The following is a 27,515-nucleotide window of genomic DNA, read 5'->3' as shown; positions in this document are numbered from 1 at the left end:
CCTCCAGGGGAGCGACCGAGGGGCCGCAAGCTCCGCCCCGCGTCTACCTGCGGGGATGCTCGCCCGCCGGGAGGGAGGGGGGGAGGGGCAGGGGGACCCGCGGGGCGTGGGAAAGCTGCAGAAGACACGTCGGAGGGTGAGAATAGCTAAGGAGGAGGGCTTTTCTTTCTTTTCTTTTTCTTTCTTTTTCTTTTTCTTTCTTTTCTTTCTTTCTTTCTTTCTTTTCTTTCTTTCTTTCTTTCTTTCTTTTCTTTCTTTCTTCTTTTCTTTCTTTTTTTTCTTTTCTTTTCTTTTCTTTTTCTTTTTCTTTCTTTCTTTTCTTTCTTTTTCTTTCTTTTTCTTTCTTTTCTTTCTTTTTTCTTTTCTTTTCTCTTTTCTTTCTTTTCTTTTCTTTTCTTTTCTTTTCTTTTCTTTTTTCTACACTTCCAAAGCACGCATTGTGCTACGTGGGCGTGGGAGAGGCCCGGTGACCTGGGCAAGGCGGGCAGGCACCCCGGGAGCGCTGCAGGTCTAGGCCACGTTGCTTTTGGCCGTGGACAGCGCATTTCCGGAGCCGCTGCTGCGCTGCGCCACGAGCTGGGGAAACCGAGGCAGGTGCGCACGGCTGTCGGCCTCGCGTGCCACGGAGGGGCACGAGCCCTAAGGGACCCCGGCGCCCGCGCTGCAGGCCCGGCGGCTCCCCGACTCGGCCGCCGCCCCCCAGCAGCCTCCCCCGGGGCCCCGAGGTCGCCGCCCTCCGCCCGCCGGGCTCCGAGCCGCCCCTTCCCACGCCGCCGCCTCGTTGCCAGGGCAACCCTCTTCTGCCCGGCAACTTCGCCGCCTCGCCGCTATAGGCTTAGCACACGCAGCGGGCGCCTGACGTCACGGCGCGGCGCCGCCGGATCCGGGCACCGCGCGGAGCGTCCTGCCCCCGAGCGCCGGCGGCCGCGGCCGGGAGTCGGGGGGCGCGTCTGGGAGCGGGCGCCGGGGTCGGGGTCCCGGCCGGCGCGGCGGCAGGTGTGCGGTCGCCGCGGGCGAGAGGCGCGGTAGGAACGGGGCCCGGGCCGGGGGCGGGCGTTCCGCGGGGCCGGCTTCCGGGACGCCCCGTTGCTAAGGCCGCCGCGCCGGTTGCCAAGGCGCTGAGCGCATCCGCCTCAGCTGGGGTCCGGCTTGGGCGGGAGGAGCCCGCTGGGGCCCCGGTGGGAAACGGCCTGCGCCTCGCCCCGCCCCAACCCCGCCCCGCCCCGCCCCAACCCCGCCCCGCCTCCTCCCTGCCCCGCCTCCTCCCTGCCCCCGCGTGTCTCGCCCCGCCCCTCCACCCTCGGCTCCGCCCCAGCCCCGCCCCTTCCACTCCAGCCCCGCCCCTCGCGTCTCGCCCCGCCTCCGCCCTAGCTCCGCCCCAGCCCCGCCTCCACGCCAGCCCCCCCCCGCCCCGCCCCTCCACGCCAGCCCCGCCCCCTCCACTCCAGTCCCGCCCTAGCCCCGCCCCCTCCACGCCAGCCCCGCCCCCGCCCCGCCCCTCCACGCCAGCCCCGCCCCCGCGCGCCCTCCGCCTCCTGACCGCCCCACCCCAGCGGCCCGGAGTGTTGGGGGGACGGGGTGGGGGCGGCGGGGCGCTGACAGCGGGGCTGGGCCCCCGAGGGTCCCGGGGCCGGACCCGGGCTGCTCTAGCCTCGTGCCCGCCACGCTTGGGACTTTGTAGGCGGCTCTTTAAAAGGGTTTCATGCGTCTCTTCCTGAGAGGCAGGGGGGCCAGGCGGAGGGAGGGGCAGGCGCCCGCGGGAGCCCGACGCGGGACTCGATCCCGGGACCCGGGTCACGCCCTCGGCCCAGGGCAGTGCCCCCGCCGAGACCCCGGCCGCGCCCAGCTCAGTGAACAGCCGCCGGGACAGAGGGGACCGTGCGCCCAGGCTCAGCCCCGCAGCCAGAGGGGCGGGGGGGGGGGGCGGGGGGGGAGGGAGGGAGAGAGGGAGGGAGGGGAGGGGAGGGAGGGAGGGAGGGAGAGAGGGAGGGAGGGGAGGGGGTGGGGGAGGGAGGGGAGGGGGTGGGGGAGGGTGGCCGCGGGTGCAGCAGCCCCTGCAGGTGCTCGACCCCGCCCCGCCCCCGCAGCCCCTCGGCGGGTCCTTGCGTCCTTCTGTGCCCGCAGGGGAGCCGGCTGCGAGCTGGCTGCGGACGACCCGAGGCCTCCACCCCTCCGGCCTGCACAGAGCGGCCTGACCCGGCAGCCCCCATGGACCGGTGGTTCTTCTTCCTTCTTCTTTCTTCCTTCTTCTTCCTCCTCCTCCTCTTCTTCTTCCTCCTCCTCTTCTTCTTCCTCCTCCTCCTCATTCTTCCTCCTCTTCCTCCTTCTTCCTCCTCCTCCTTCTTCCTCCTCCTCCTCCTCCCTCTTCCTCCTCCTCCTTCTTCCTCCTCCTCCTTCTTCCTCCTCCTCCTTCCTTCTTCTTCCTCCTCCTCTTCCTCCTCCTCCTCTTCTTTTTTCTTCCTCCTTTCTTCCTGCTCCTCTTTTCTTCTTCCTCTTCTTCCTCCTCCTCTTCTTCTTCCTCCTCCTCTTCTTTCTTCCTCCTCCTCCTTCCTTCTTCTTCCTCCTCCTCTTCCTCCTCCTCCTCTTCTTTTTTCTTCCTCCTTTCTTCTTCCTGCTCCTCTTTTCTTCTTCCTCCTCTTCTTCCTCCTCCTCTTCTTCTTCCTCCTCCTCTTCTTTCTTCCTCCTCCTTCCTCCTCCTCCTCCTTCTTCCTCCTCCTTTCTCCTCCTCTTTCCTCCTCCTCCTCCTCCTTCTCCTTCTTCCTCCTCCTCTTCCTTCTTCCTCCCCCTCCTCCTCCTTCCTCCTCCTCCTCCTTCTTCCTCCCCCTCCTCCTCCTCCTCCTTCCTCCTCCTCCTTCTTCTTCCCTCCTCCTTCTTCCCTCCTCCTTCCTCCCCCTTCTCCCTCCCCCTTCTTCTTCTTTTCTTTCTTTTTTCAAGATCCCCCTGTCTGTGTAGAGAGCGAGTGCAGGCACCCACCGGGGAGGGGCGAGCGGGTCCCAAGCAGGGTCTGCCCCGGGCGGGAGCCCGTCTGCAGGGGCCGCCTGGACGGGGACCTCCGGAGTGGGAGGCCTGACGGGGGCCCAGGCGCCCCGGGCTGTCACGTCGGGGCCCCGGGCCTCAGCTTGTCGGGGCGCGGGGCGCCTGGTCTGACTCGCAGGAGACGGTGTTGGGGCCGCGGGCTTGGTGTCGTTGCTGGGACTCCCGGGGCGCATCACCGTGAAAGTGCCCGAGGCCGAACCCCCAGGCCTGGCGTGTGGCCCACGTGTCTGAGTCTTTCAGATGAGGAGTTCCCGGGGCTCTTTGAACGCCCCCAAAGCCTAACGCAGCCCCTTCCTGCTGGTACCCTCAGGAAGGACTTTTTCACCGAAAGGAAGATAGAAATCTGTTGTTCCCGACTAGAACTCTGGTGGATTTGGTAGGTAGTGTTGGAAAATGTGCCTGGCGGTGAGATGTGCCCAGCCCCGCTCTCCGTGCGGGTCGGCTCTGTGTGCCTCTGCTCAGCTGTGACAGTTATTACGATGTAGGACCAGGGGTCCCGGGATCGAGTCCCGCCTCGGGCTCCCTGCCTGTGGCCGCTTCTGCCTCTGCCTGGGTCTCTGCCCCCCACCATCTCTCCGTGTCTCTCATGCATAAATAAATAAAACTTTAAAAAAAAAACTAAAAAATAAAAATAAAATTTACGATCAAAAGAAACATGAATGTATTAATCTTCATCAACATTAAGGGTAGTTACTGTGATCACCCCCAATTACAGAGTTGAAGAAGCGGAGACACAGGTTTATTTAAACAGAAGCTTAGATCATACGATTCCCGTCAGGGCCTTCTCCAAAAGAAACCTGTCAGGACAGCGAATACTTGCTGAATATCCACTAAGGCGCCGTGTCAGATCGATAGTTCAAACCCTGCCTTACCTTATCTGAGACTATTTACGTGACACATTCAATGAGACTTTGATTACCATAATTCTGGAAAATGCCTCGGGAATGAATGTGAAGTGTGATAGTAGGAGGTAAGTCATCTGCTGGTTGTAGGATGAAAAATTAAGTGAGTATATTAATCAAATCAAGAAAATTGAAATTTAAAATCGTTCTGTGTATGAAACAGTCTTACATTCAAGTTATCCCTACGGGGCACTTTGAGATGGTCACATCATGTTTGTGATACTTTGGGGCTGAATTATGGGGAGTTTTGCCCTTGTGAAGATGTCTAATTTGCCAAGTAGATTAAAATGATCTCATGAGGAATTGCTTGAAAAAGCATCAGTGTTTTATTCTGAAGGAGGGAGAACTAAGGAATTGAGAGTCTGTCCTCAAATATCTGAAAAACTGTCATTTGGAAGTGGGAGAAGACCTCACCCGTGTTGCCTTAAAGGAAGACCTTACGGTGTAGTTGGGGGGTGGTTTACATATTTAGGGACAACACCGAGGGCTTAGGGTGGGAGGGTTCCCAGGCAGAGACAGAAGTTCAGAAGGAGGTGGTCCTGGGGGGCACAGTGGGCTAAGCGCCTGCCTTGGCCTCAGGTCATGATCTCAGGGTCCTGGGGTCCAGCCACACCTGGGGTGGCTTAGGCTCCCGGCTCAGCGGGGAGTCTGCTTCTCCCTCTGCCCCTTCCCTCTGCTCATGTGCCTGCTCTCACTCTCTCCCAAATAGATAAAATCTTTCTAGAAAACGTTTAGAAGTAGTGTGTTTGACTGACAGAAAGTCATGACTTGAACTAGAGTCCTCCCATCAGAGGAGAAGAGGGCAGCGTGGAAGAGGGAGACGGGAACCACCAGTGGTGGTTGAGCGATTGATAAAGCCCCTTATCTACTCCTCAGTAACAGCCTTTATAGGCTTGTGTTTTTCTCCCCTTTTAATAGGGCTGGAAATCAAGACTTAGGGAGTTTAAATAATCTGCCTAAATTCTGGAACCTGGTAATCGGTAGAGGTGAGGATACAGACCCAGATCTGAGCCACCAGCTCCTTCTACCACGTTGATGCCATCGGTAGGGTTGAGTGTAGGAGGTGAAGGGAAAGAAGACCAGAAAGTTGCTGGTACCTTGAATTAACAAGGGGTCCGTGACTTCACTGTGATAACCTCAGTTTTGGTTATGTTCAGTGTAAGGAGCTTGTGTGCACTGAGTAGGAGAGTTTGTTATGTCACTTGAAAGCTCGGGTGTGACACGCAGATGTCAGCATTTGGAACTGCGGAAACAGAGAGGCCAGAGAAGATAGAGATGCTAGGGGATGTGCCTGCCGCTTTCTCCTGGAGATCTAGTCCATGTTTTCTGAGTATAGCTAGAGGTTTGCAACTCAGTTTCTAAAAGCATATTTTGACAGTATGAATGGGGAAAAAAAGTCTATATTTTCACACATCTTATTTTCTTACAGATTGTTTTCCATTTGCTATTATTGATCTTACTGAAGTTCATATAAGTTCATATTTTCTCATTGGTCTTTCCAGTATTTTGTTCCATGCCATACTTTTTGGTGTATCTTTTATGGTATTTTCTCCTCTGTTCTCTTTTGGTCCTACGTTGTTGATGAATCCCTCATTCCCCAAATTCTGAAATCAAGTTTCATTGGACCGCAGGAGTAACAGGGAAGCAATGCAGAAATCAGAGTGCCCTGGAGGCGTACAGTTGAGAAACAGAAAGGCAGGTACAGAACACTGCTTTTTAGACGAAGAGGTGAATTTTGTTAATGACACATTGTTATATAGATGGGTAAGAGTGAGCTTTGTCTCTTTCACCTCTTTTTTGTTCATCTTCTGTGTTTTCCAGCTAACGGTGATCAAAGGACATCATCAAGTGTACATAGGACCACAGTTCAACAAAGCAGCTCCTCATCATCAACCAGTTCTCCAGAGACTGCAAGAAAGCTTCATCCTCGACCAAGTGATAAACTTAACCCTAAGACGATTAACCCGGTAGGTACAAAAGACGTTCCTGACTCAGATTTTTCAGAGTAACAGGCATTTAGCACACTATTGAACCATTCTGAGCACTGTCTCAAGTTTGTGATTTTTTTTTTGATGATGGGGAGGGGTTACGTTAAGGCTGGTAGGCCATATGGTAATCATGGTGAAGAATGGAAATAATGATAGTGTGGAAATGAGCAGGTGTAGAGAAGAACCAGTTATGGCATATCCTATCCCATTCGTGGATGAGTATACTAGAGTATAAAATAAACTGCACACCAGCTTTATTTTTTATTTACTATAGTTCGATTACTTCCTCATATCTACGAGTAAGCTTGTGTTCAGTTGACATAGGATGGATTACATGCTTCCATAGTTGCATAAACCATTTTGCTATGATCTATAATTTAGCTCCCTCAGAAATCCCAACTATAGTACTGGCCTCGTTTTGCCTTCGGACAGCAATTTAATCAAATTTAATGAATATGAGATTTATGCTCATTAAAGTGAATAATTTTAAGTGTGTAGATCAGTGAATTATCCAAAAAGTGAGTACACCTGTGCTACAATGCCAGGTGGTGTCGGCCCAGCCTTGCACGGAGTAAGATGACCCTGGTTTCAGCCTTTACAGGGGATTAGAGCGTGGCTGAGACACTGGCTTTGATGGCCCGTGGAATACAGCAAGGATACAGTGCACTGGCCAAGGGCAGAAGGAGGTTGTCCGACTTTACAAATGAAAAAGAGCGTAAACATATGTGTTCCTCTCCTTCTTTCTGCACAGTGTCAAGTTGGACTCCTGAGGAGTAGCCTGCTATCTCCTTGTTCTAGCTTCTTTTCCCCATGTTTGGTAGAGAGAACTCATGGGTGACGCTTGAATTTTATTCCTCTCTTTGAAGAAGAACTTTTTAAAATAGTGCCCTAAGTGGCCCTAATCTTAAATTTTGTTAAGAATGAAGGAAAGTTTTGGGAAATAATGATTTGACCTGAGAATCGAGTGTATTAGATGAAACCATGTCCAGGATCTGTTAAAGCTGCCAATCCAAAGTAGGGCAGCTAGAAGTCAGGCTAGAGGTCCCCATTGGAGCAAAAGGGAGTTAGGGCTGGGTAAGCAGCATTGAGGCGATACCTAGGTGCTGGGAACATTCAGGCTTTCCACAGCCGCGTGCTCTGACACCAGTTTGTCTTGGAGAATCCGCTGGTCTATACACCTACAATTTATGCACTTGAATGTGTGTGCATTTTGAGTATTTCATTTGAATCAAAAGTCTAAAAAATTTTTTAACTCAATATAGTGAGGTATATTTAATAATGCAGATGATTTTAGAGTTGAAACATGGTCTGTGATGACATTGTTAAAAATTGAAGGGACAACAGTTTTTTCATGGTAAAGGAATTTTGGTAAAATTTGGTCAAAATCCATAAAATGAACCCATTGGTAGAAAAAAGAAAACTTTTTATAATATGGGACCTGGAAGATGAAACTATTATTATTTCTAAAATGAGTTAAAAAGAAAGGAATTGCTTAGAATTTCTATCAGAAAAATCAGAAGTTTTGCCTTGGGGTGCCTGGGTGACTCGGTCGATTGTCTGCCCTCTGCTCAGGTCATGATCCCAGGGTCCTGGGATGAAGCCCCACATCAGGCTCCCTGCTCCGTGGGCGGCCTGCTTCTCCCTTTCCCCCTGCCTGTTGCTCCCCCTGCTTGTGCTCTCTCGGTCTCTCCCTCTGTCAAATAAATGAGTGAAATCTTTAAAAAAAAAAAAGAAGAAATTTTGTCTTGGTGAGTGTTTTGGAAATTTAGAGATTATTTACATGACCTGTAGGTCCAGAAGGTAAGATCATTTGCTAATAGGTGCTAGAACTAAAAGTGTGTGAAACCGGTTTGTAGACAAACCCTAAGTTGTCTTAATTTTTCTCCCACTGCAAAAACATTTTTTCATGTATCCTCATGTGATACGATTACTTGAGAACAGTTTTTAAAACACACTTTTCTTCTTCTTTTTTTTTTTTTTTAAGATTTTATTTATTTATTCTCGAGAGACAGAGAGAGAGAGAGAGAGAGAGAGGCAGAGACACAGGCAGAGGGAGAAGCAGGCTCCATGCAGGGAGCCCGATGCAGGACTCGATCCCAGGTCTCCAGGATCACGCCCTGGGCCGAAGGCAGTCGCTAAACTGCTGGGCCACCCGGGCTGCCCTAAAATACACTTTTGTAAGTAGGAATTATAATTAGATGAATGATACATTACTATTTCTGTGAATTATGCAGAATACGGATTGAAGTTTGTAAATGAATCTCTTACTATAATACTGTACACTAATGAAACTTCATCTATGAGTTTTAACTTCAAGCATATGTGTTTTTCCAGAGGATAAAAGGCTAATTATAAACTTATACCCTTAAATATATTCTTTAATTGCTACATGTGATTTTATGTATTTATTTATTTTTAAAAGATTTTATTTAATTTATCCATGAGAGACACAGAGAGAGAAGCAGAGACACAAGCAGAGCAGGCTCCATGCAGGGAGCCCAATGCGGGTCTCGATCCCGGGTCTCCAGGATCACGCCCTGAGCCGAGGGCAGATGCTCAACCGCTGAGCCACCCATGCGTCCCCTGCATCTGATTTTAAAATAATTTTTAGCTGGTTATATCTTTAAAATAGGTTAGTAAGTTTGTATTTTCTAATTTAGATACCTATATTTCAATTGATTATGTTCAAAGTACCATGTGATAAAATACTTACTATTTGTGCCTAAATTCTCTGTCTTTGATCAACTGTTTTGAAATTATGCATGCTAGGATTGTTTAACTATTGTGATCGATCGATCATCTCTTACATGGACTTCAGGAATACAGAGTTAACTTATTCTTAAGATAATACATAGACAGACTGAAAGTTGTGAAGTCATATATGTGAGCAGACACATCCAGGCATGTGTTTGCGAGAGCCTTGCTCTTTCTTCAGTTTTATCAGCCCTGCCCATCTAAAGCCTTTTTCTTGTATAGAAGCATAAAAGCAGACTGGAGAAGTTACAGGTCCTCTGGCTGTCCGGACTTCCATATTTGACTGGAGGACCAGTGGGAGATGTGCCGGAGGCTGCAAACAAATCTGCTTTCCCTGCACTGAACTGCTCTTCTCCTTGTACCCCTCACCTTGACAGGTCACACTGGTGGAGGGTAGAAAGATGTATTACCTTTATTGTATTTATTTGTGATGTTCATACTTAATAATATTTATCTATATTATATTTACCATGTGTGTGATTCCAGCTGCCCTCGAGCCTTCCGGAACGAGTTAGGAGTAAAAAAGAAATCCACCACGTGTGGTTGTGGTTCCAGTACTGAGAGGACTGATAATTCCTTCTGTTTTGTCGCTGAGTAGAGTCGTGCACTTGACACCAGCGTCACGGGATGAAAGTCAGGGTGTCCGTTTGCCTCTGACCTCAGCAGGATTAAATTTGATTAGGTGTCATTCCCAAGTGGAGGTGATAGTGTATTTATCGTATCTGTGTCATTTTTTATTTCCAGTTTGGTGAACAGTCACGGGGTCCTTCTGCGTTTGCAGCCATTTACTCTAAAGGAGGTATTCCTTGCAGGTAAAAATCAATACAGGTTATGACTGACCATATTATTCAAAATAATTGAGTAAATCAATAACAGTATTTAGTGTAAGTGTATTAAAAATTTTATTTACTAGAGAAGTTGGAATTAAGGTGACTTCCTAACTCTGGGAAACGAACAAGGGGTGGTGGAAAGGGGGGTGGGGACTGAGGGGGGCATTTGACAGAATGAGCACTGGGTGTTATGCTATATGTTGGCAAACTGAACTCCAATAAAAAATATTAAAAAGAAATAAAAAATATATTAAAAAAAAGAAATTAAGGTGACTTGATAGATCATGGGACATTGTTGAAGAAGATCATTTTAATTCCAAAATAGAATTACCAATAGATCTATAACTTAAGAAATTGAATGAACCAATTTCTAAAACATTATAAGCCTTCACGGCCTTGGGCAAATTGCAAATAAATAGTTCTCTTTTTTTTAAGATTTATTTATTTATGATAGACATAGAGAGAGAGAGAGAGGCAGAGAAACAGGAGGAGGGAGAAGCAGGCTCCATTCCGGAAGCCCGACGTGGGACTCGATCCCGGGACTCCAGGATCAGGCCCTGGGCCAAAGGCAGGCGCTAAACCGCTGAGCCACCCAGGGATCCCAATAGTCCTATTTTGTTTGTAAACTTCATGTTGATGATTTAATGAAACTTTCATTTTTTAAAAAAATTTTTTAAGCTTTATTTATTTATTCATGACAGCAGAGAGAGAGAGAGAGAGAGAGAGAGAGAGAGAGAGAGAGGCAGAGACACAGGCAGAGGGAGAAGCAGGCTCCATGCAGGGAGCCCGATGTGGGACTCCATCCTGGGTCTCCAGGATCACGCCCTGGGCTGAAGGTGGCGCCAAACCACTGGGCCACCTAGGGATCCCTCAAAAATTATATTTATTGAAATGATATTTCTTAATAAGTATATATGACTTTTTTGCTCCCTTTTGATAGAATTCTTGGCATCTTTCCAGGTAGACATCAGACTATTTTAAAGAAAACAATATAGTTTCTAATGGAGTGATACCATTTCAAGATTTCACTACCAAGAAACATTTATTTCTTCTAATATATCCAGTTTTAGTCTGTTCTAGATGATAGAAAATGTCATTCTCACTGTCGAAAGAATAATCACAACATTCTTTCTTTTGTTCTAAAATTCAAGAAATGGGGGCACCTGGGTGGCTCAGGTGCTTAAGCGTCTGCTTTTGGCTCAGGTCAGGATCCCAGGGTCCTGGGATGGAGCCCCATGTTGGGCTCCCTGCTCAGCGGGGAGTCTGCTTCCCTCTCTGCTGCGGCCTCTGCCCTTCCTTCTACTCTCTGTCTCTCTCAAGTGAATAAATGAAATCCTTAAAAAATAAAATTCAAGAAATGTAGTTTTTAATGGTACCTGCAGATTTGGAGGGATAAACTCAATGATTCTTCATTTTATTGCGTCTATTTTTTATTTGTATTCTGAGTTGAAACTGTATTTCAAGGTTCTCATACTCCCCTTCCTACTCCAAGCAATTATGGTTGCTAAAATAGTAAAAATGTCACTGAGGCCTCTTGCTGTGAAGAAAATAATGCTAAAGAAAGTGTCAAGAAGTTGAGAATGTTATAAAATGGTGAAGAAACATTTGAGGGCGATGGATGACTCTCTTGATTATGATGATGGTTCATGGATGGATTCACAAATCCAAACTTTTATCAAATTCCGTACTTTATAACCATGTACAGTTTTTTGAATGTTGGGTTTTTTAAAAAAATATTTTTTAAAAAGTAAAGTAAATATTTATTTACTTGAAAGAGAGCACAAGTGGCAGAGGTGGAAGGAGAGGGCGAAGCAGACTCCCGGGCTGAGCGGGGAGCCTGACAAGGGGCTGGATCCCACCCAGGACCCTGGGATGACGACTTGGGCCGAAGGCAGACAGTTGACTGACTGAGCCACCCCCCATCCCAATTCCTCTGCACCCCACCCCCCAACCCAACAAAACAAAACAGAAAGCAGCAGCAGCGACCCTAACTGAAGGAGCTCCCACTTTGTAAGCTTGCATGGGCTACTTAACCTCCTGCCCTCAGCTTTCTTCTGTTGAGCAGGCCTAAAATCTGGCTTGTCTGCAGATCATTAGGGTTAAGTGTTCTATATCTGAAATAATGTTCCATGCACAACAAGTTACTGTTTCTCGTTATCACCTTCCTTTGTTTGCACATCTGTAGGTTATCTGTTTTGTTATAATTATGACTGAAACATGTCAAGTGTGGCGTTTGTATTAAGACTCAGCAGCATGCCTGAGCCCCGAAACTGTAGGCTTCACAAATGTGGAGTTTAGTTTTACCATCAAACAATTTTGCTGAAAAAGTAGGAGTTTGTGGGATTATAGATGTTGCTGCATAAGATGCCTTCGTAGCATCATTTCCAGCTGTGGTGTTCCTACATGTTACAGAATAGTTCTAACATGGTTATGTTCTAGAAAGAGTATGGATATGTTAGATCATTACTGCTTAGCATCTAATGACATTGTCCACGTTAACGTTCACTGATGTTCATTATTTTAGGTTGGTCCACGGTTCAGTGAAACACAGATTGCAGTGGGAATGTCCTCCCGAAAACCTTCCATTTGATCCTCTTCTTATTACTCTAGCTGAGGTAGGTGCATATCCCATTTCTCCTGCATGTTTATGGGGAAAAAAAGCTTTTTTAAATTTTTAAAATTGTTTATGAAAAAAAAGCTTTTTAAAATTGTATTAAATGTTATTTTGTAATGCGTCAGTAAATCTTACTCTTACTTTTGAAATAAGAGCCAAGCAATAGTCATTAAAATACCACATTCCCTTAGAAACTAATTATGGTCAGTATATGTTTATTAGAAACTGATTAATCAGTTACACGCAAGTTAGTGTGTACGGGGATTTGTATATAAGCGGATGAAATATTCGTACTTAATTCCAAAGACAGAAGTACTCAGAATGGTAGAGAACTAATCCTATCCGGAGAGCGTCAGCGGTTTGACTTAAAGTACATGAGCTGGCGGAGAGTGGTTGATCTCTCTCCACACAAGCAGTCATGTCTACGTGAAGGTGATGCGTTTCTCAGGGAACTGATCTGAACTACCTGAACGCCCTTTTGGAGAATTCTCTGTGCTTTTCCCATCTGTACATTTTAAGTAGAATATCGTGCAGATCATTTTTATAGAGGGTTTTAGGAAAACTTCTGATAAATTCCTTTATGTTATTTAACATTTATATCAGGAAAAAGTTGGCAGAGTATTGGCTTGAGGTGAATCAATGGTCTCTTCTAGGCAATTTATTCCTTTTGTTAGAGTCCCAAGTTCAGAGACAAATTAACCACTTGTCGTATATTTAAGGTAAAGAAACTTGTCTTTTTTAAGAGTTATGGATCATTTTGTTGGTCTTGTTTTTCTTAATTTATTGCAAGAGTAGTTTGGTATGATACCAGTGATGGGCAGCCTGTTTTGAAATTCAGTTTTGATCAAAATCTTTTAAACTTGGTATTAAAAACTTAAAATGTATCAGTGTTTCATCAGTTATTTTAAAACTTATGTGTATGTTAGCAAATCATTTTTTAGATGACTCAGTGCTATAGTGACGGCTTTGGAAACAGGCTCCAGCTAACCAAAAGGTGAGGGGGGTGCTTTAATTTGGGGAGTCCTTAAAGGAGTCTATGTTTAGTCCAGATCCCATAAAGTCAGTTCTTTAATTATTTTCCAACCACCAATGCCTTCATTTCTGTGTCAGGTAGATTGTTAGCCTTCTCCTCTACTCTTTTAATAATGGGTAGGTACGCACAGAGCCTCCACGGTGGAAATCCCTTCACGACTTGACTTGATTCCTCATCTCTGAAATGAGCGGGATAGGGGCACTCTTCAGACGATAGCAGCTGTGGGCCAAAGTGGTGCCTCTGTGGTCGGCAGCATGGCTTTCAAAGGCATCCAGGAAAGGAAGGGTTTGATCACTATTTGGAAGCAGGTAGTTTGATCTAAAGGGTAAATTGGTTGAAAATTAGTATTTTTAGGCATGATTTTGCAGCCATTTATACTTGATCACAGACAGTAATGAGTCCCAACTGCTATTGCTTTTTTTGTTTTATGTTTTTTAAAAAAAGCCAGATGGACCTTTCATCTTGACTCAAAGTGGTGAGTTAAATCATAAAAGAGTACTATCTAGTAGCTTCTGATGCACGTGGGGTGAAAGACTGCAACAGTACACGTTTTTTCATATTTTTCTCTCATGTTCCAAAGTTTAAAGTGACGTTTAAATTCTTACAGTGGTTTTCGAACATGGGAAAAGATATTATTAAAATACCTTAATATAAAAAAAACCCTTTATATAAAATATGTAATATGAAGGAAGTATAGTATTTTAGAAACTAGTTAAACCAGTTGTAAAATCACCATAAAGGTAGGAGGTCCAATAATTATGCATTCATAAAGTGGTGATTATAAAACAGCACTTTAGATTGATTCATGGATTTCAAGCAATATTCAGGGGTACACACAAAATTTTTTTAGTATCCTTGTGAGGGTTTCTTTTTATTTCTTTTTATTTACCTTTGGTCTCCTTCCCTCCTTCCTTCCTTTCTCTTTCTTCTTTATTTCCTTTATTTTTCCTTGCTTTTCTTTTCCTTTTTCCTGTTCCTTTAATTTTTAAACTATTTTTCTTCCTTGCTGTGGGTAGAAATTCTTCCTGTCTCATATATGTCCTTTGTTCCACATTTTCTGGATTTAATTAAAATGGTAATTACTGAAATTACAAATTATGGTTAGGAAAACCATAATAAAACTTGATTTTCATTTAGACTAGTGAAGATCCAGTTTTGTTCTTAGCGTAACCAGGTGTGTAGTAAGTCAGTCAGTCTTGTTTGTTTATTTGTTGGTTTTGTCTCTGGCAGGGTTTGAGAGAGACTAGACACCCATACACCTTTGTGTCGAAGGAGGGTTTCAGAGAATTACTGTTGGTGCAAGGAGCTTCTGAGAAAGCTGTACCTTTGCTTCCGAGACTGATTCCTGTGCTAAAGGCAGCTCTGGTATCCTCTATTCCTTTGGGCTTTCTGTGGTACATTTAGAATATTTTATGTCTTTTTTTCTTCCAAATTATTTGCAAATTGGTCCATTACCCGTGATTTTGATGTGCGTACAAAATTAGGCCATGGTTATTCAGGGACAGATGATTACTTATTTGAAGACTCCTTTAGAGGATATACGAAAGGTGAAAGGGGACATTTTGAGTAATTAGAGAAAGTAATAAAACCTCACATGAGTCTTGCCGCATGCTGTGATATAGTTTAATTAGTGTTTCGGTCAAGCCGGAGATCTGTTTTTTTGATTCTCGATGGTCCGGTGTTAGAGGTGGATTCTGGGTTTAGTTGCTTATCTTCTGACTTTGAATGTACATTCTTACTTTTTTTTCTGGTTGACCTTCTTATCTCTCCTTTCCTCCTCTTTCTTTTCCTGTCCCTACACCCCCGGCCACCTGACCCTCCAGGTCCACCTGGATGATGAAGTGTTTGCAAGAGGACTGAATGCTCTCGTGCAGCTTAGCGTCGTTGTTGGTCCTTCTCTAAATGACCATCTGAAACATCTGCTTACAAGTGTAAGTGCTGAAAAGATGAGAGTGGCTGTCCCCTCTGTATCTCATCATGATTTAGTGGCTTCAAATTAATCACTAACTGATTCAGAAATCTTAAAAAAAAAAAATGCCCTCATTCTTTAAAAAACTACAGGTCCGACCAAGTAGTCCATAAAATATTTTACAAAGGTGCAGTGCAGTGTTCTCTTTAATTTTCCTACATGAGCAGGAGGGTTGCGATAAAAAGCAAGCAGAAGTTGAATGGACGAAAATTAATAACCAGTATGATGGTTTGTGCCAATGTTGATTGGCCGTGAATGATAAGGACGGCTTATACAGCCACAGCTGTGTTTTTCATTTTTTTTTTTCCTTTTAAGTTTTTTAGTGAGTCTGTAAATAGTATTCAGGATGAGACTTTTCCCTGTTATGAGTAGTTTAATCCTTGGGACAAATACACACTGAGATCCTGGACAGTTCAGGAGGACCTCAAGACCACCCTTGGGTTGCTAGAAAGGCTCGTTAAACTCAGAAAAACTGTTATTTAGTGTCTCAGTTTATCGCAGTGCGAGTATACCGGGTAAAATCAGCGAGGGAAGGATGTGCACAGAGCAGGGCCCAGGAGGGACCAGGTGTGGAGCATCTAGTTGTCCTCCCTCCCAGTGGAGCTGTGTGGACGGTGCTTGCTTTTTCCCACAGTGACATGTGGCAACACACATGGAGTATTGCCATCCTGAGAAACTCACCTCAGCATGGTGTCCAGGGTCACGTTGGGGGGTCTCCCATGCAAGCATGACTGCCTGCTTGCATGGTTGACCTTTGTCTCCAGCCTCTCCAGAGGTTGAGCTGACATCCTGTGGCCCAAGCCCCCCCACCCCACCACCGAGGAAACAAAGATACTCTTACTTGGCAGGTCATAGCGAGGGCTTAGGGGTTTCCATCCAGGAGCCAGGGACAAGGGCCAATCCTTTTAGGCAAAGTTAATCCTTTACTGCACACACTGATAAAGAATTAAAGTCCTTGCTGGAATAGCCCATGGCTGGCATTTCTGTGTGTGTCCTCTGTAGTTCAGAGCTGAGGCATGTATTTTGATCCTGGTTCTACTATTTTTTCTGGACACATCCCTCTGAGAGATTCTAGAACTGTATTTTTCACTTCTAGCTCCGCAGAGAGACGGTACATGCCAGGAACCTATGGCTAAGCCTATAGAAAGCGGGGATGGTAGTGAATGTCTCAGGATTACTGTGCTCAGGTTAGGTTAGGAAAGGTGGGAGATGAATTCCCACCAGCACCAGGTGTTTGATGGGAGAAGACACAGTGAGAATAGACTCAAACCTTAATATGTGGAGGCCTCAGGAGAGAAGGACGAGAACCCCAGCAGGTATCTATCTGCTTATGACCTTTAGGTCAGCAGGTTGTACCTGATTAACCGCAGGAATCTCAGCCTAATATATAAAATGACTCATTCTGGATTGATTGCTCCAGTGAGACAGGCAGCATTTTAACACATCTGTTGCTCTCTGCCCTCTCGCTGTGGGCCAAGTTTATGCTGTAGGCACAGGGACTGTAATGCTGAACAAAGACCAGATATGCCCTCTGCCCTGGTGGAGATTGGCTTTTGTTTTTTGGAGAAATAAGTAGCAAGGACATCCGCTGAGAAAGTTGGAATGAGGTGAAGGGGTTGTGATAGAGAAAAGGAATCACGCTGGGCTCCGTGCTGAGCAAGGGCCAGCACCTTTGCTTCCTAAGTAGCCTCTCAGTCCCACCCACCGTGGCAGAAAGAAAAGGCCAGGTTAAACCAAACTATGCACGTTTGCTTGTTTGAGTTTTTCTGGGTCGGTAGCCTTATTTGGTCACTCACATTCCTCCCCAGAACCCCGGACTGAGTGAGGGAGGCCTCTCCCCTTCCTGGAGTGTGAGCACCTCGGGAAGGTCTGGATACCACACTGGCCTTCACCTGCCGGTGGTTTTCGCTAGAGGAGGGAAACTGGGGATTAAATCTTGGTCTGTTAGCTGCGCACCACCAGGCACCCCCGAGGACCCGCTGAGGGGTGCACCCCCTTACCTCACTTTACCCCCATTAGCCGGAAAGGCTCCGTTTTCGTTTACATATGTTTTGTTTATGGACCTCTGCCTTAGATGTTCTTTGAAGAAAGGGTTCTCTCCTCTAGAAAAAGAATTTCAAAACCAGTTACGGAGCCCATAAAGGACTCATTTATTCCTACACAAATGAAGTCAAGTCCTTGCTTAGCTTCCACTCAGACTTCCCACTGTCCCTGGGACAGTGGTCCTTAAACTTTAAAGAGGAAATAAATCACCTGGGAATCCTGATAAAAATGCAGAACCTGGGCCTTTGCCCTGAAATTCTGGTTAAGTCAGTCTGGGTGGGACCCCAAAATCTATACTTTTTGTATGAGTGGATCAGGGGATTCTGGAGGTGGTGCTTCGTGGACCTGCCCCTAAGCCACTGCTCCCGGGTAATGTGGTCTGCAGAAAGCAAGCCAAAGATCTGATTTTGCAAGGGGTACTTTGTCTTTTTTCTTTTTTTCCCCAAGTCGGCTCCATGCCTGGTGTGGAGCCCCATGTTGGGGCCTGAACTCATGAGAGGTCTTGAGGTCAAGACCTGAGCTGAGATCAAGAGTCGACGCCCTACTGGCCAAGCCCCCAGGTGCCCCAGGAGGCGTTTTTCTTGTCCATCCCCAGGGCTTTGATAAAGTCTGTCTGTCCTCTCACTTAGAGTTGCTTCTCTCACATTTTTATCTTGCTGGGACTCTTCTGACCCTCCCCCATTTTCACGGACATGACTGAAAGGCCTTCTACTCGGTGCTCAGTGGTGGGAAGCACTCCTGGGTTTCTTCCATCTGTGCGAAGAGGAAGAACCAGAAACCAGCTCTAGGACAGGCCCTTAGAAGTATTTGATCGATGACTAATTCTTGCCTGGGCTTCATTGGTATTTCCAGAAAGTGGAGCCATGAGCCAGTCCTGCCGCGGGCTCATATGTTTAGGTCTTAGGGTGAGTTGAGTAATGCAGACATTTGGTGGGGGGGACGCTATCCTAGGTTGTGCCTGAGGGTCTGAACTGCTGTTTTTCCCTCTTTGTTCCTGTGATTTTATCCCCCCTCCCCTTGTGCTCTCCCTTTGCAGAGTTCCCCTGTCGGTCCGAAGCCCATTCAGGCTGGGCCAGGGACAGGTGGTCTTGTGGTTTGGAGTCGGAATGGCCGGTCACTGTGGCCACTGTTACTGCGTCATTCCTGTGAACACTCTCTCCTTTTCATCTCTTCCCTTTTTCACACTTTAGGACACACCTGTGTTTTCAGAGCCTTAGCTTTCCATCATGGTCCTCCAAATGCTCTCGGAAAATACAAATTGGAGAAATACGCAGTTTCATAGAAAACTTATCCTGGATACCATACTCTAGCAGGCTTTACAGGATCGCTATCATTTGAGATAACGTGAACTCTTTCTTTTAACAAGTACAATGCTATCTATTATGCATAAATTTCCACAAGCTATTTTCTAAAAGAAGCCTTGGAATCTAAACAAATGATGTTTGGATAGGTCGATACAGCAAGGACTCAGTGGTTCTATTTCTTGTTAGCAAACCCTTCTGTGAAGTTTTCCTTATGCCTGCGTGAATATCCCTGCTCTTCAAACCATTTCATCCTCCCAATCTTCCTTTACAAGCTTTCCAAGAGACTAAGGGATAAGAAATTCAAAGAGCCAATCACCAGTGCATTACAGAAGCTGGAGCAGCATGGCGGAAGCGTAAGTAAAACATCATTCCTTAAGCCACATTTTCTTTACTTGCACTCTACAAAATGGACTGTGTAACACGTATTATTTCGGCCACAAGTAATCCTGTGGAGTTGAGGTTATTTTGCTATGAGAGCTCAGAGATTCTGTCTCGCGTAGGTCACATGGTGTTGAAGCATTGGGGTTCAGACCGGACTGTGTAGACGCTGGCCCGGGATACCTCTCTGTGCTTCCTGTGTGGTACTCGTGTTGTGCAGCGTTACGGGTGTTTCCTTTATTTTGGGTGGTTTTGCTTTTTAGACCATTAGAAAGTTCAGAAAACGGAAGGATTAACATAGAGAGCTCATTGAAGAAAGTACTCTTTTGTTTCTTTCATTTGCCGTCTTTTCTGTCTAAAAAATATATAATTTTGTCATAGTCACGGATTGAAATAATGAGATTTCCAGATGGCTTCACTACCATGTCGGAAGTGCCACGTGCCCTGGAACGCGTGTAGGCACATACACGAGGATGAATCAGGTTATTGTGACTTGCAAAAATGTGCAAGAGTGGGAGGGGATCCCATTATTACCTGTGTGGTGTCAAATAACCTAGGTTAATTGAATTTTCATTGTTTAGAGGAGGGTTCACATAATCTAGCCTTGGAAGTGTTTCTGTAAAGCAGCGATGCCACCTTGTTGTGGAGGTTACATTTAATCAGATCTTAATGATGGGGCTGCATGCGATGATCTTAACATTCACTGGAGGTGCTTTCAAAAGGAATTATAAAGAGAATTCTTGTGATCATGCGCAATTTTAAAATGGCAGATGTGTTAGTTTAGGTCTTGTCTGATTGACCGATTCCAGTGACTGTTGAAATTGGTCAGACTCTTTCCCTGATGAATGCCTCGGAGAGAGTCTGGAAGGAAGGAAGTCCCGGGATCCCTGGGTAACAGATTCCTCTGTCCCTGTCCCGTATGCAGGATTAGCGTGCAGACCCCTTGTCCGCACGTACAGAAGCACCCCCTAGCCTCGCCAGCTTCTCTCAGCAGAAAGGAAATTGTTTGCTTGCAAATGCGCTTCTGAGAAGTGGAACACAAAATACTTTGCCATTTCCTCCCCCGTGAAATGCAAGTAAACAGATGCTGAATACTGATGGCGCAGCTTTCAGTCTGGGACTGTCCCCAGGCGGTTTTCACACATTCTGTGGAAGGGGCGAGCGGAAAGGGCCCGGCAGGGGCCCGGCCCAGCGTGTTAGATTTCGTGGCTGGATGCTGGCTGGATGCGCTGCGCAGGTGCAGGCGCAGGCGGGCATCGGGCATCGTCTTCAAGTAAATCAACTTTAGCCTCCACGCTCCGAGATCTGGAGGAGAGTACGGGGTGGAGGTGACCAGCCCAGGCCGCAGAAATAGCTGGCAAGGGAGGGCAAGGGAGCCCTCTTACTGCCACTCACTCTCATTAGTTCCGAATCCTGCTAATAAATTAAAATTTTGAAGTTACGTATTGTTTACTTCTTCAGACTTTTTCTCTTTTGTTCTTCTAATGTCTTCCATGATACTTTAATAATAATATTTGATCAGAGGTTTTCTTCGGCCTGCTGTTAATATAACAGCTGATCTTACTTTCTGGTGGCCTAATGACCGTTACGCTTGCTTTTGGTACTTGCAATCCCTCATGAGGTTAACGATGCCCCCTCCTTCCCTACTCAACACTTAAATGTCTGCATAGAGGTGGGTCATTAGGAGAGTCTTCTCAGTATTGCAGCTTATCATTTCTTGGGGGCTTGTGTGTCCCACAGGGATGGAAACACTCCACTTCTGGGGAGACAGGAAAGTCGGCTCCAGGCTCGGAGTCCCTGTTTTACGACTGATTGGTTTACTACCGGCCTTAAGCATCAGTTTACTCTTACCTTGATTTAACTTTCATCCTAAGTCTCAGGCATGTCTGTCTTGGGAAGGGTACACACTCGAACACACCCCAATCTTGATTGAGCCCATGGGAAGTCAGGAACTCAGCTGAGTGCTTTTTATTTTGTTTGTTTGTTTTATTAAAAGATTTATTTACTTGAGACAGAGAGCATGACCGGTGGGGCGACGCAGGGGGAGAGGGAGAAGCAGATGCCCTGCTAGGCCGGGAGCCCCACCCACAGGGGCTCTATCCCAGGACCCTGAGAACATGACCTGCACCCAAAGCAGATGCTTAACCAGCTGAGCCATCCAGGTGCCCCTCAGTTGAGTATTTTTAGACGTTAAACTCATCGAATCCCCACTGCAGCCCTCAGGGGTAGATTGTGTTGTTTTCCCCCTTTAAAGATCTAGAAACTGATGCTTAGAAAAATGTAGCCCCAGTTTTAATGGGGAAGTGCCCGGCAGAAACGGACTCAAATACTGGGGGTCTGGTTCCTAACCACTTCTGTAGTTAAACGTATTTTTAAAAGAGTAGGAGACAACCTATACTTTACTGAACTCAGAAAAAAGTTTCACTTCTCATTCCATCTTGTGTTCTCGTTCCATTTTGTTGGTTTTGAGTTTTGGATACTCTTTAAGGCATGCTCCTCTAGATGTAGTACCTATCGGGGGGCCCTACAGCATACTAATGAAGCTAATTATTTTTCTTTTGACAGGGCAGCCTTATCATCATCAAATCTAAAATTCCAACGTATTGCTCCATATGCTGTTGAAGAAGGGAGCCCACAAAATGTTGTCCGCCCCCGTGACAGGTGCTCAGTGCCGACCATGAGTACCTTTGGAACCTTTTCGGATTCACTTCAGTTTATTCTTTTGTTAATCACAGCCACCACTCATTATTTACCAGACTAAGAGGAGTATACACAGTTCCACTGAATCATAGTAAAAGTTATTCATCAACAACAAAACAAGAGTGGTCGATGATGGAAAGCTGTTAAAAATGTTTTATAATGGTACAATTTTGCAGGGTTGGTTTTTCATATTTTTACAGTTTGGTGGGAACAACCATTATTGGGTTTATAATAGAAGTGATTGTATGTATTTTCTAATGCCTTTTATTTATAATATTACCTTTCACAATTTGTAGCTGTGTGCTTATTTTTAGACATTTTGTCATTTCTTGGGTTTTGTGTTTATCAAGGCTACGGAAATGTAAAGTAGTGGACAAACATTTGTGAATTCACTGTTAATTATTGTCTGTAAATATGTATTTTATGATATAGAATACTTGGAAAAACTCCATACCAGAGTATTCTAGTTTAAGAAATTTTTCTGAATGTGTAAATTCTCTTGTAAGTATGTTATTTATTACAACTCATTAAAACTACCTAAACTTCAGGTGTTTGTTAATTATATTTAAGTCAATGTTATTTTTGTATCCCATAGTCTGAAAATACTGAAGATACTCATTTCATGAAGATATTCCACAATTAAAATCTTAAAACTCTTAAACGTAGCCAGTGATTTTGTTATGTCTGCTTATGTTTAACAATGAATTCAACGAAAAAAGCTTTTAAAACCTACTTGACAGGCATAGTTCTCAGTGTGATGTTTTAGAAGCTGACCCTGGATCATTCTACAAGAGAAAGGAATAGAGTGAGAATGAGAAAACAGGAATAAGACTTTCCGTCCTGAGGGCAAGAAGGGAGACCACAGGGACTCCCACTGTGAGTGGCCCCACCAAGTCCAAAGCAGACATATTTTGGGAGGGATGGAGGTTGGGGGTCACTCTCTTGTATGGGGGCACTCATTATGTCTCAGCGCCATTGAAGAATGCCTTCTCACCCCACCCCTCAAGTACGCAGTTCTCATTTCAGATACAGTCTCGCAGCTGGAATTTAAAAGAGTACAAGTAATTACTGAAGAGTTATAATTGCAGAAATGCCCGTTTGTCCCTCGGAGCGCGTGTCCCTCTTGGCCCTGCTGTCTGGGATATTCCTTTCTTAGGTCTCTACTCACCCGTCACATCCTTGGATCATGTCAGCTGAGACCTACACCTGCCCACGGGCTTTGCTCTTACTCCTTTTGGTTGTTCTTAGCACCACCCTAAGGCAAAGACGTGTACAACCCGACAGTGCCATTACACGAAAATTTTTAGTCTAGTACTTATATGAACTTTGTTGGAATAAATACCTATAACATAGACAGTAGAGTTATAAACATTTTATTTGCTTTTATTTTTTCTTTTCGAAATACAAAATGTGCACATTGAGTTTACACAAACACGCGATGGCAAATTTCAGTGTACATGTATTGTACTACTCTTAATTTCTACACTGGTGATAGCAGGGCAGCTTTCAACATCCTATCTCTACACCAGAATAGATACCTGATTTATTGTTGCAAAGACAGTTGCAGATTTTCTCCTACTGTAGCCTCTTGGCCTTCATGATGTTTCTGCAAAACAGGGAAGCTGTGTGTATATCCCTAGTAATGATGTTGGGGCAGCTTTACAATGTGGGCATAAGATCACTGAAAAGAATCTGAATTACTGGAGTTTTATGATAAGCCAAATGACACTACAGTCCAGATGAATTGCTTAGCATTTATTTTCATTTTCAGTGAAGTTTTGGTGTGGTAGTTGTTGATACAACGGACTCACTGATGGTTTCAAACTCAATTCTGCTTGTTCCTCGTTCCCTGTAGGCGTTGGGGGAGTCCAGGTGTCTTTGTCCCTGAATGGGGTGTAAGAGAAAGGTACCCTGGGGAGTCAAGAGAAAGGGGATGGCATAGGCCTTCAGTGCTGTTAGGAACTACTTGTTATTCACTATGACCGTGTGCTAGAGGGCAGCTATCGTGACCCTTTGCATATGCCTATTAACATCCTTGCTTAGTTCCACACCTTCTTGGACCTCCGCTTAATGACACAAATAGAAGACAGTCAACCAGTAGGATTGGACAGATCCAAAATTATATTCGTCACATAGGCCTTGGCAATAATATGTGTTATGAAAAATTAAGAAATGCTTATTAAATAAGCTTTATTCGGCATATGCTGACATCCGGTGATGAACTAATTTGTTTCATGTTAGAAAAAAAGGCCAGGTAAATGAATGTCTTTAACAGAAGGCAGCAAATCCATAGAAATGGGGACTGTGTGTGTGTTTCTCAATTATTGTAATCGTGTTTTGTTTACTTAGTGTGTAAATGGAATCACAGCATACAAACGTGAAAATTAATTTCTGGAAATTAAATGCAGATGCCAATATTTTAGAAAACCATTTAAAATCCTGGGGCTGAACACATAGAGTTGAGTAGCAAAAAACACTGACATTTTAAAATCACTGATAATGTGAAAGCTCAATAATCCCATGGCTAAAGGATCAATAAAACTATATGCCAGGTTCTATTACTTTTGAATAGTCACGGGGTATGAAACGACTTAGAACATCCCATGAACTCAGTGGCATTATGAAAAGGATGCAAATTTGTAACCGGAAAACTCAAATCTTTCGGGGATTGCTTTATATTAAAACAAAGCCTGTTTGCATAATACGCCTCAGTGTAAAGCTGAGCAATCTATGCTAAAAGTGGTAGCTCCAACTTTAAGTGTGGTAGAGTAGTTCACATTTGTCTGAGTGAAGATGCGTTTGACGAGTTAGATCACATTTTCAAAGAGCTGCATGGAGCGCATTATGTTTTCATCCTGTGAGGGAGACACAGTAGAGTTAAGTGCATCTGCCAGGGAAAGACCCTATTTTGCCTCTAAGTACTGCCCCCCCACCTCCCCACCCCCACCCCCACCACTTATGCCAAAAGCTCAGATACTTCGTGTTTGCAAATCCAAATATCATTCTACCCATTTTCTACATGGATCACTACGGAGAGCCCATTGTACATCTTGTCGAGTCTGCAGGCTTTAAATATTTCATTTGAATCTTACTCGGTGTTAATAGAGACTATTTCCCGAGTCAGAATGCCAGAACGGAAACCAGAGGCCCGGGCGCGAAGGGTAAGTAAGGCCCAAAGAAAAGTGAGCAAATGCAAATTTTGCCCTTCCAGGTGGATCACAGGCCGGAGCACAGTCTTGTCCATGTAGAAGGAAAAACAGGGTTTGGGTGTGATCTAAGGGCCAACTTCATTCAGGATCAGAGGTTGGGGCCTAGGAGACGCGCCCATAGTCATTTCATCATCTCACTTCTCGTTTTGGGTCTGTTAGTGCTGAATCTGTATGGCTTTCAGAAGACTTTAAAAATGAACGGTCTCTCAGTGCCAGAGAAGGAATTGTTTGGGAGCGACCTTTGGCCCAAGGGTCCCAAGGGAGGATGCCAAGGGCAAGCAATGTTAATTAATTGAATTATAAGGGACCCTCGGCTGTGTTCGGTTTAGCATATTCCTAAGAAACAAGGGGACAGACCGGGTACTATAGGGGCGCTTGGGCATTGTGACTGTCCCTTGGTGAGCCGGTGATCGTAATGGTAAATGGGAGCTGAACTTGTGCTGACTTCCAGGCCTAGAAGCCAAGCACCAGCATCAGCAGGTTGATGTCACCGGGTTAATCTCTCCACGAGCGCGGCGTTGAAATAGAAGTTGAGACACAAACGGGGGCCAAGAAAGGGAAAGTCTGTCAATTTGAAAATGAAGAGAAAACCTCAAGTATCAACAAACCTCATCCTCTCTATATTTATTTCCAACTATTTATTCTTAAATGTGGCTCTACCCTTGCATCAAGTCAATAATATTAGGTGAGCTCAAACTGGTCTCGCACCGGATAATGAGGGAACCACTTGGATTTCTCCATCGAATTGTTCCGCTCTTTATTTTTTTATTAACTGGAGACCATTACCGGTTCATCCAAAGAGCCACTGCTGGCGCACATACGTTAAAGCAATTGTGTTTCCATCAGAAATCGGATGCAAGGGATCCCTGGGTGGCGCAGCGGTTTGGCGCCTGCCTTTGGCCCAGGGCGCGATCCTGGAGACCCGGGATCGAATCCCACGTCAGGCTCCCGGTGCATGGAGCCTGCTTCTCCCTCTGCCTGTGTCTCTGCCTCTCTCTCTCTCTCTGATGACTATCATAAATAAATAAAAATTAAAAAAAAAAAAAAGAAATCGGATGCAGGCGTGGCCTGTGACGTCTGCTTGGCTGTACTGTAATTCTGAATCTATGGAGATAATGTGTCACCCGCTAAGTCTGGGCAGAGGACAGTTCCAATCTCACATATGTTTTGCCCGAGTGAAGGACGCTGTCTGAGGGACTGGGGAAACAAACGCGCGGCCTATGTGTCGCGCTCGCACGTTCAGGGCTTTCCACGCAGCTCTCCTCGGGGCAGGCACCCTCTGAAGCAATGTTAATTAATTGAATTATAAACCGATGCTTGTTTTCAGAGTCGTGGGCTCCTCTCAGCTTGTGCAAGTGGAAGCTTGGGTCAGCCCCATGTCTCGCTCCGTCCCCGCTGGCGAGCTGACTCGACCGCGTCTGGCTGTGGTAAAAGCAGAGCGGGGGGTGTCTTTACTGCCGTCACTTACCTTTTGGCAACTTTCAATGAACTCATCTATGGTGACAACTCCATCTTTATTTTTGTCCATTTTCTGTTGGCGAGAAAAGACCAAAAACATTTCACTCAGACCCGGCCCTTGGCATCCTCCCTTGGGACCCTCGCAGCTGAAGCTGATGAAAAGTCCACCCGCCTGTTTTACAGGGAGGAACTGCTCGAGAGCACGAGCTAGTCCTCCCTTCGTGACAAGGACCCTAACGCCAACTGCCGTCGGGCTCTTCCCTCCCAGCAGAACGTGGCCGACATCCAGGACCGCTGCCCTCGCTACAATCTGGCCCCCCGGCCACGCTAGCTCAGGCACTTTGCAGACACTTTCAGGTCTTGGTTTTCTCACCTGTAAATCGAGGCTAAAGAGGATTCATAACCATAAGGATGCTTGTGAGAATTTATTGAAAACAAACCTAAAAGCAAGTGAAACATGGCAATTCTCTAGTGTGCTCTCTAGGATATAGTGAATGTTCAAAAAGTGTAGTTATCAGTATCCTAATAAATTCAAAACCAAAATTACTAAATTCATGGGATGGTTAATATTCTATTGCTCTGTCTCTCTCAGTAAAAGTTTTTTTTTTTTCTTTTGCATTCTTCTGAATTATCATGACACTGGATAGAAATTTACTCTCTTTCACTCCCGCTCTGATTCCTCTACCTGCTTTCCTACCTGGAAAAATGTTTCGACGTGCTGTCTGGGAGCATCTTCCTTGAGGACAGGATAGGTGCATTTACCCATCATATCGTATATTGCTTTCATTATATCCAGCATTTCCTGAAAAGTAAAAGGCACTCACGTGAGGCTCCATGCACGTTATGAAGAAACCACTCTGACGGATCATTCCTACTTAATTCCAGTTTTTTTCTTTTTTTAATTCAGTAAGTGCCTTTTGGTTGTCCCAGAAGAAAAGCCAGCAGTTTTGTGCCTTCAAGGCTGCAGGATCATCATGTGAGAATTAATTCTGATCTTGGCTTCAAAATGAAGTAAATTCCCACATATCCAAGATGATAGGAAAGGAATGTTCTGGCTTAATGTTTGGATTTCCTTAGACTTCCGCCTATAGACTATCTTTGTTTTATGAAGTCATTCTATATCTTATGTGTTTATTATGAATTTCCTTTTATTGAGAACGAGCTCCATATCATGAGCATTATACTAAAACTAACTGATTAGTTTCAAAGCTTATTAGGATTTTCATTGTTTTTTCCTACTCTGAGTTCTTTAAATGAAGAAATTACACATGACGTTAGTCAAAATAGTATGACTCTG

General features: G+C 45.4%; 2 protein-coding genes across 15 annotated transcripts in view; one reads left to right on the top strand and one right to left on the bottom strand.

Moving 5' to 3' along the window:
- Nucleotides 1-881: 881 nt before the first annotated feature.
- PACRGL (parkin coregulated like) lies at nt 882-22,202 on the top strand. Of its 12 annotated transcripts, XM_041753723.1 has the most exons (12): nt 891-1,025; nt 3,347-3,412; nt 3,752-4,006; nt 5,570-5,637; nt 5,760-5,905; nt 9,425-9,492; nt 12,035-12,125; nt 14,388-14,522; nt 14,981-15,088; nt 18,746-18,826; nt 19,233-19,333; nt 21,417-22,202. In XM_041753723.1, the coding sequence occupies exons 3-11, from the start codon at nt 3,981-3,983 to the stop codon at nt 19,308-19,310; spliced, it is 801 nt and encodes a 266-aa protein (XP_041609657.1). In that variant the 5' UTR covers nt 891-1,025; nt 3,347-3,412; nt 3,752-3,980; the 3' UTR covers nt 19,311-19,333; nt 21,417-22,202. The 12 variants fall into 12 exon arrangements, with proteins under 12 accessions (XP_041609668.1, XP_041609669.1, XP_041609657.1 ...); XM_041753734.1 differs by lacking the exon at nt 3,752-4,006 and having other exon boundaries at nt 882-1,025; XM_041753724.1 differs by lacking the exon at nt 3,347-3,412.
- A 716-nt stretch (nt 22,203-22,918) lies between these two features.
- Nucleotides 22,919-27,515, bottom strand: part of KCNIP4 (potassium voltage-gated channel interacting protein 4) — a 1,126,626-nt gene continuing 1,122,029 nt past the window's right edge. For all 3 annotated transcript variants that reach the window (XM_041753802.1, XM_041753801.1, XM_041753799.1), the window contains exons 6-8: nt 26,916-27,020; nt 26,229-26,291; nt 22,919-24,406 (exon numbers count right to left, since the gene is read on the bottom strand). In XM_041753802.1, the coding sequence (XP_041609736.1) occupies nt 24,359-24,406; nt 26,229-26,291; nt 26,916-27,020 (216 nt within the window). In that variant the 3' untranslated portion in view covers nt 22,919-24,358. The remainder of the gene's footprint in view (nt 24,407-26,228; nt 26,292-26,915; nt 27,021-27,515) is intronic.

Source organism: Vulpes lagopus, chromosome 4 (genome assembly GCF_018345385.1).
Source record: "Vulpes lagopus strain Blue_001 chromosome 4, ASM1834538v1, whole genome shotgun sequence".
NCBI lineage: Eukaryota > Metazoa > Chordata > Mammalia > Carnivora > Canidae > Vulpes > Vulpes lagopus.
This window is presented reverse-complemented; position numbering and strand designations above follow the sequence as displayed.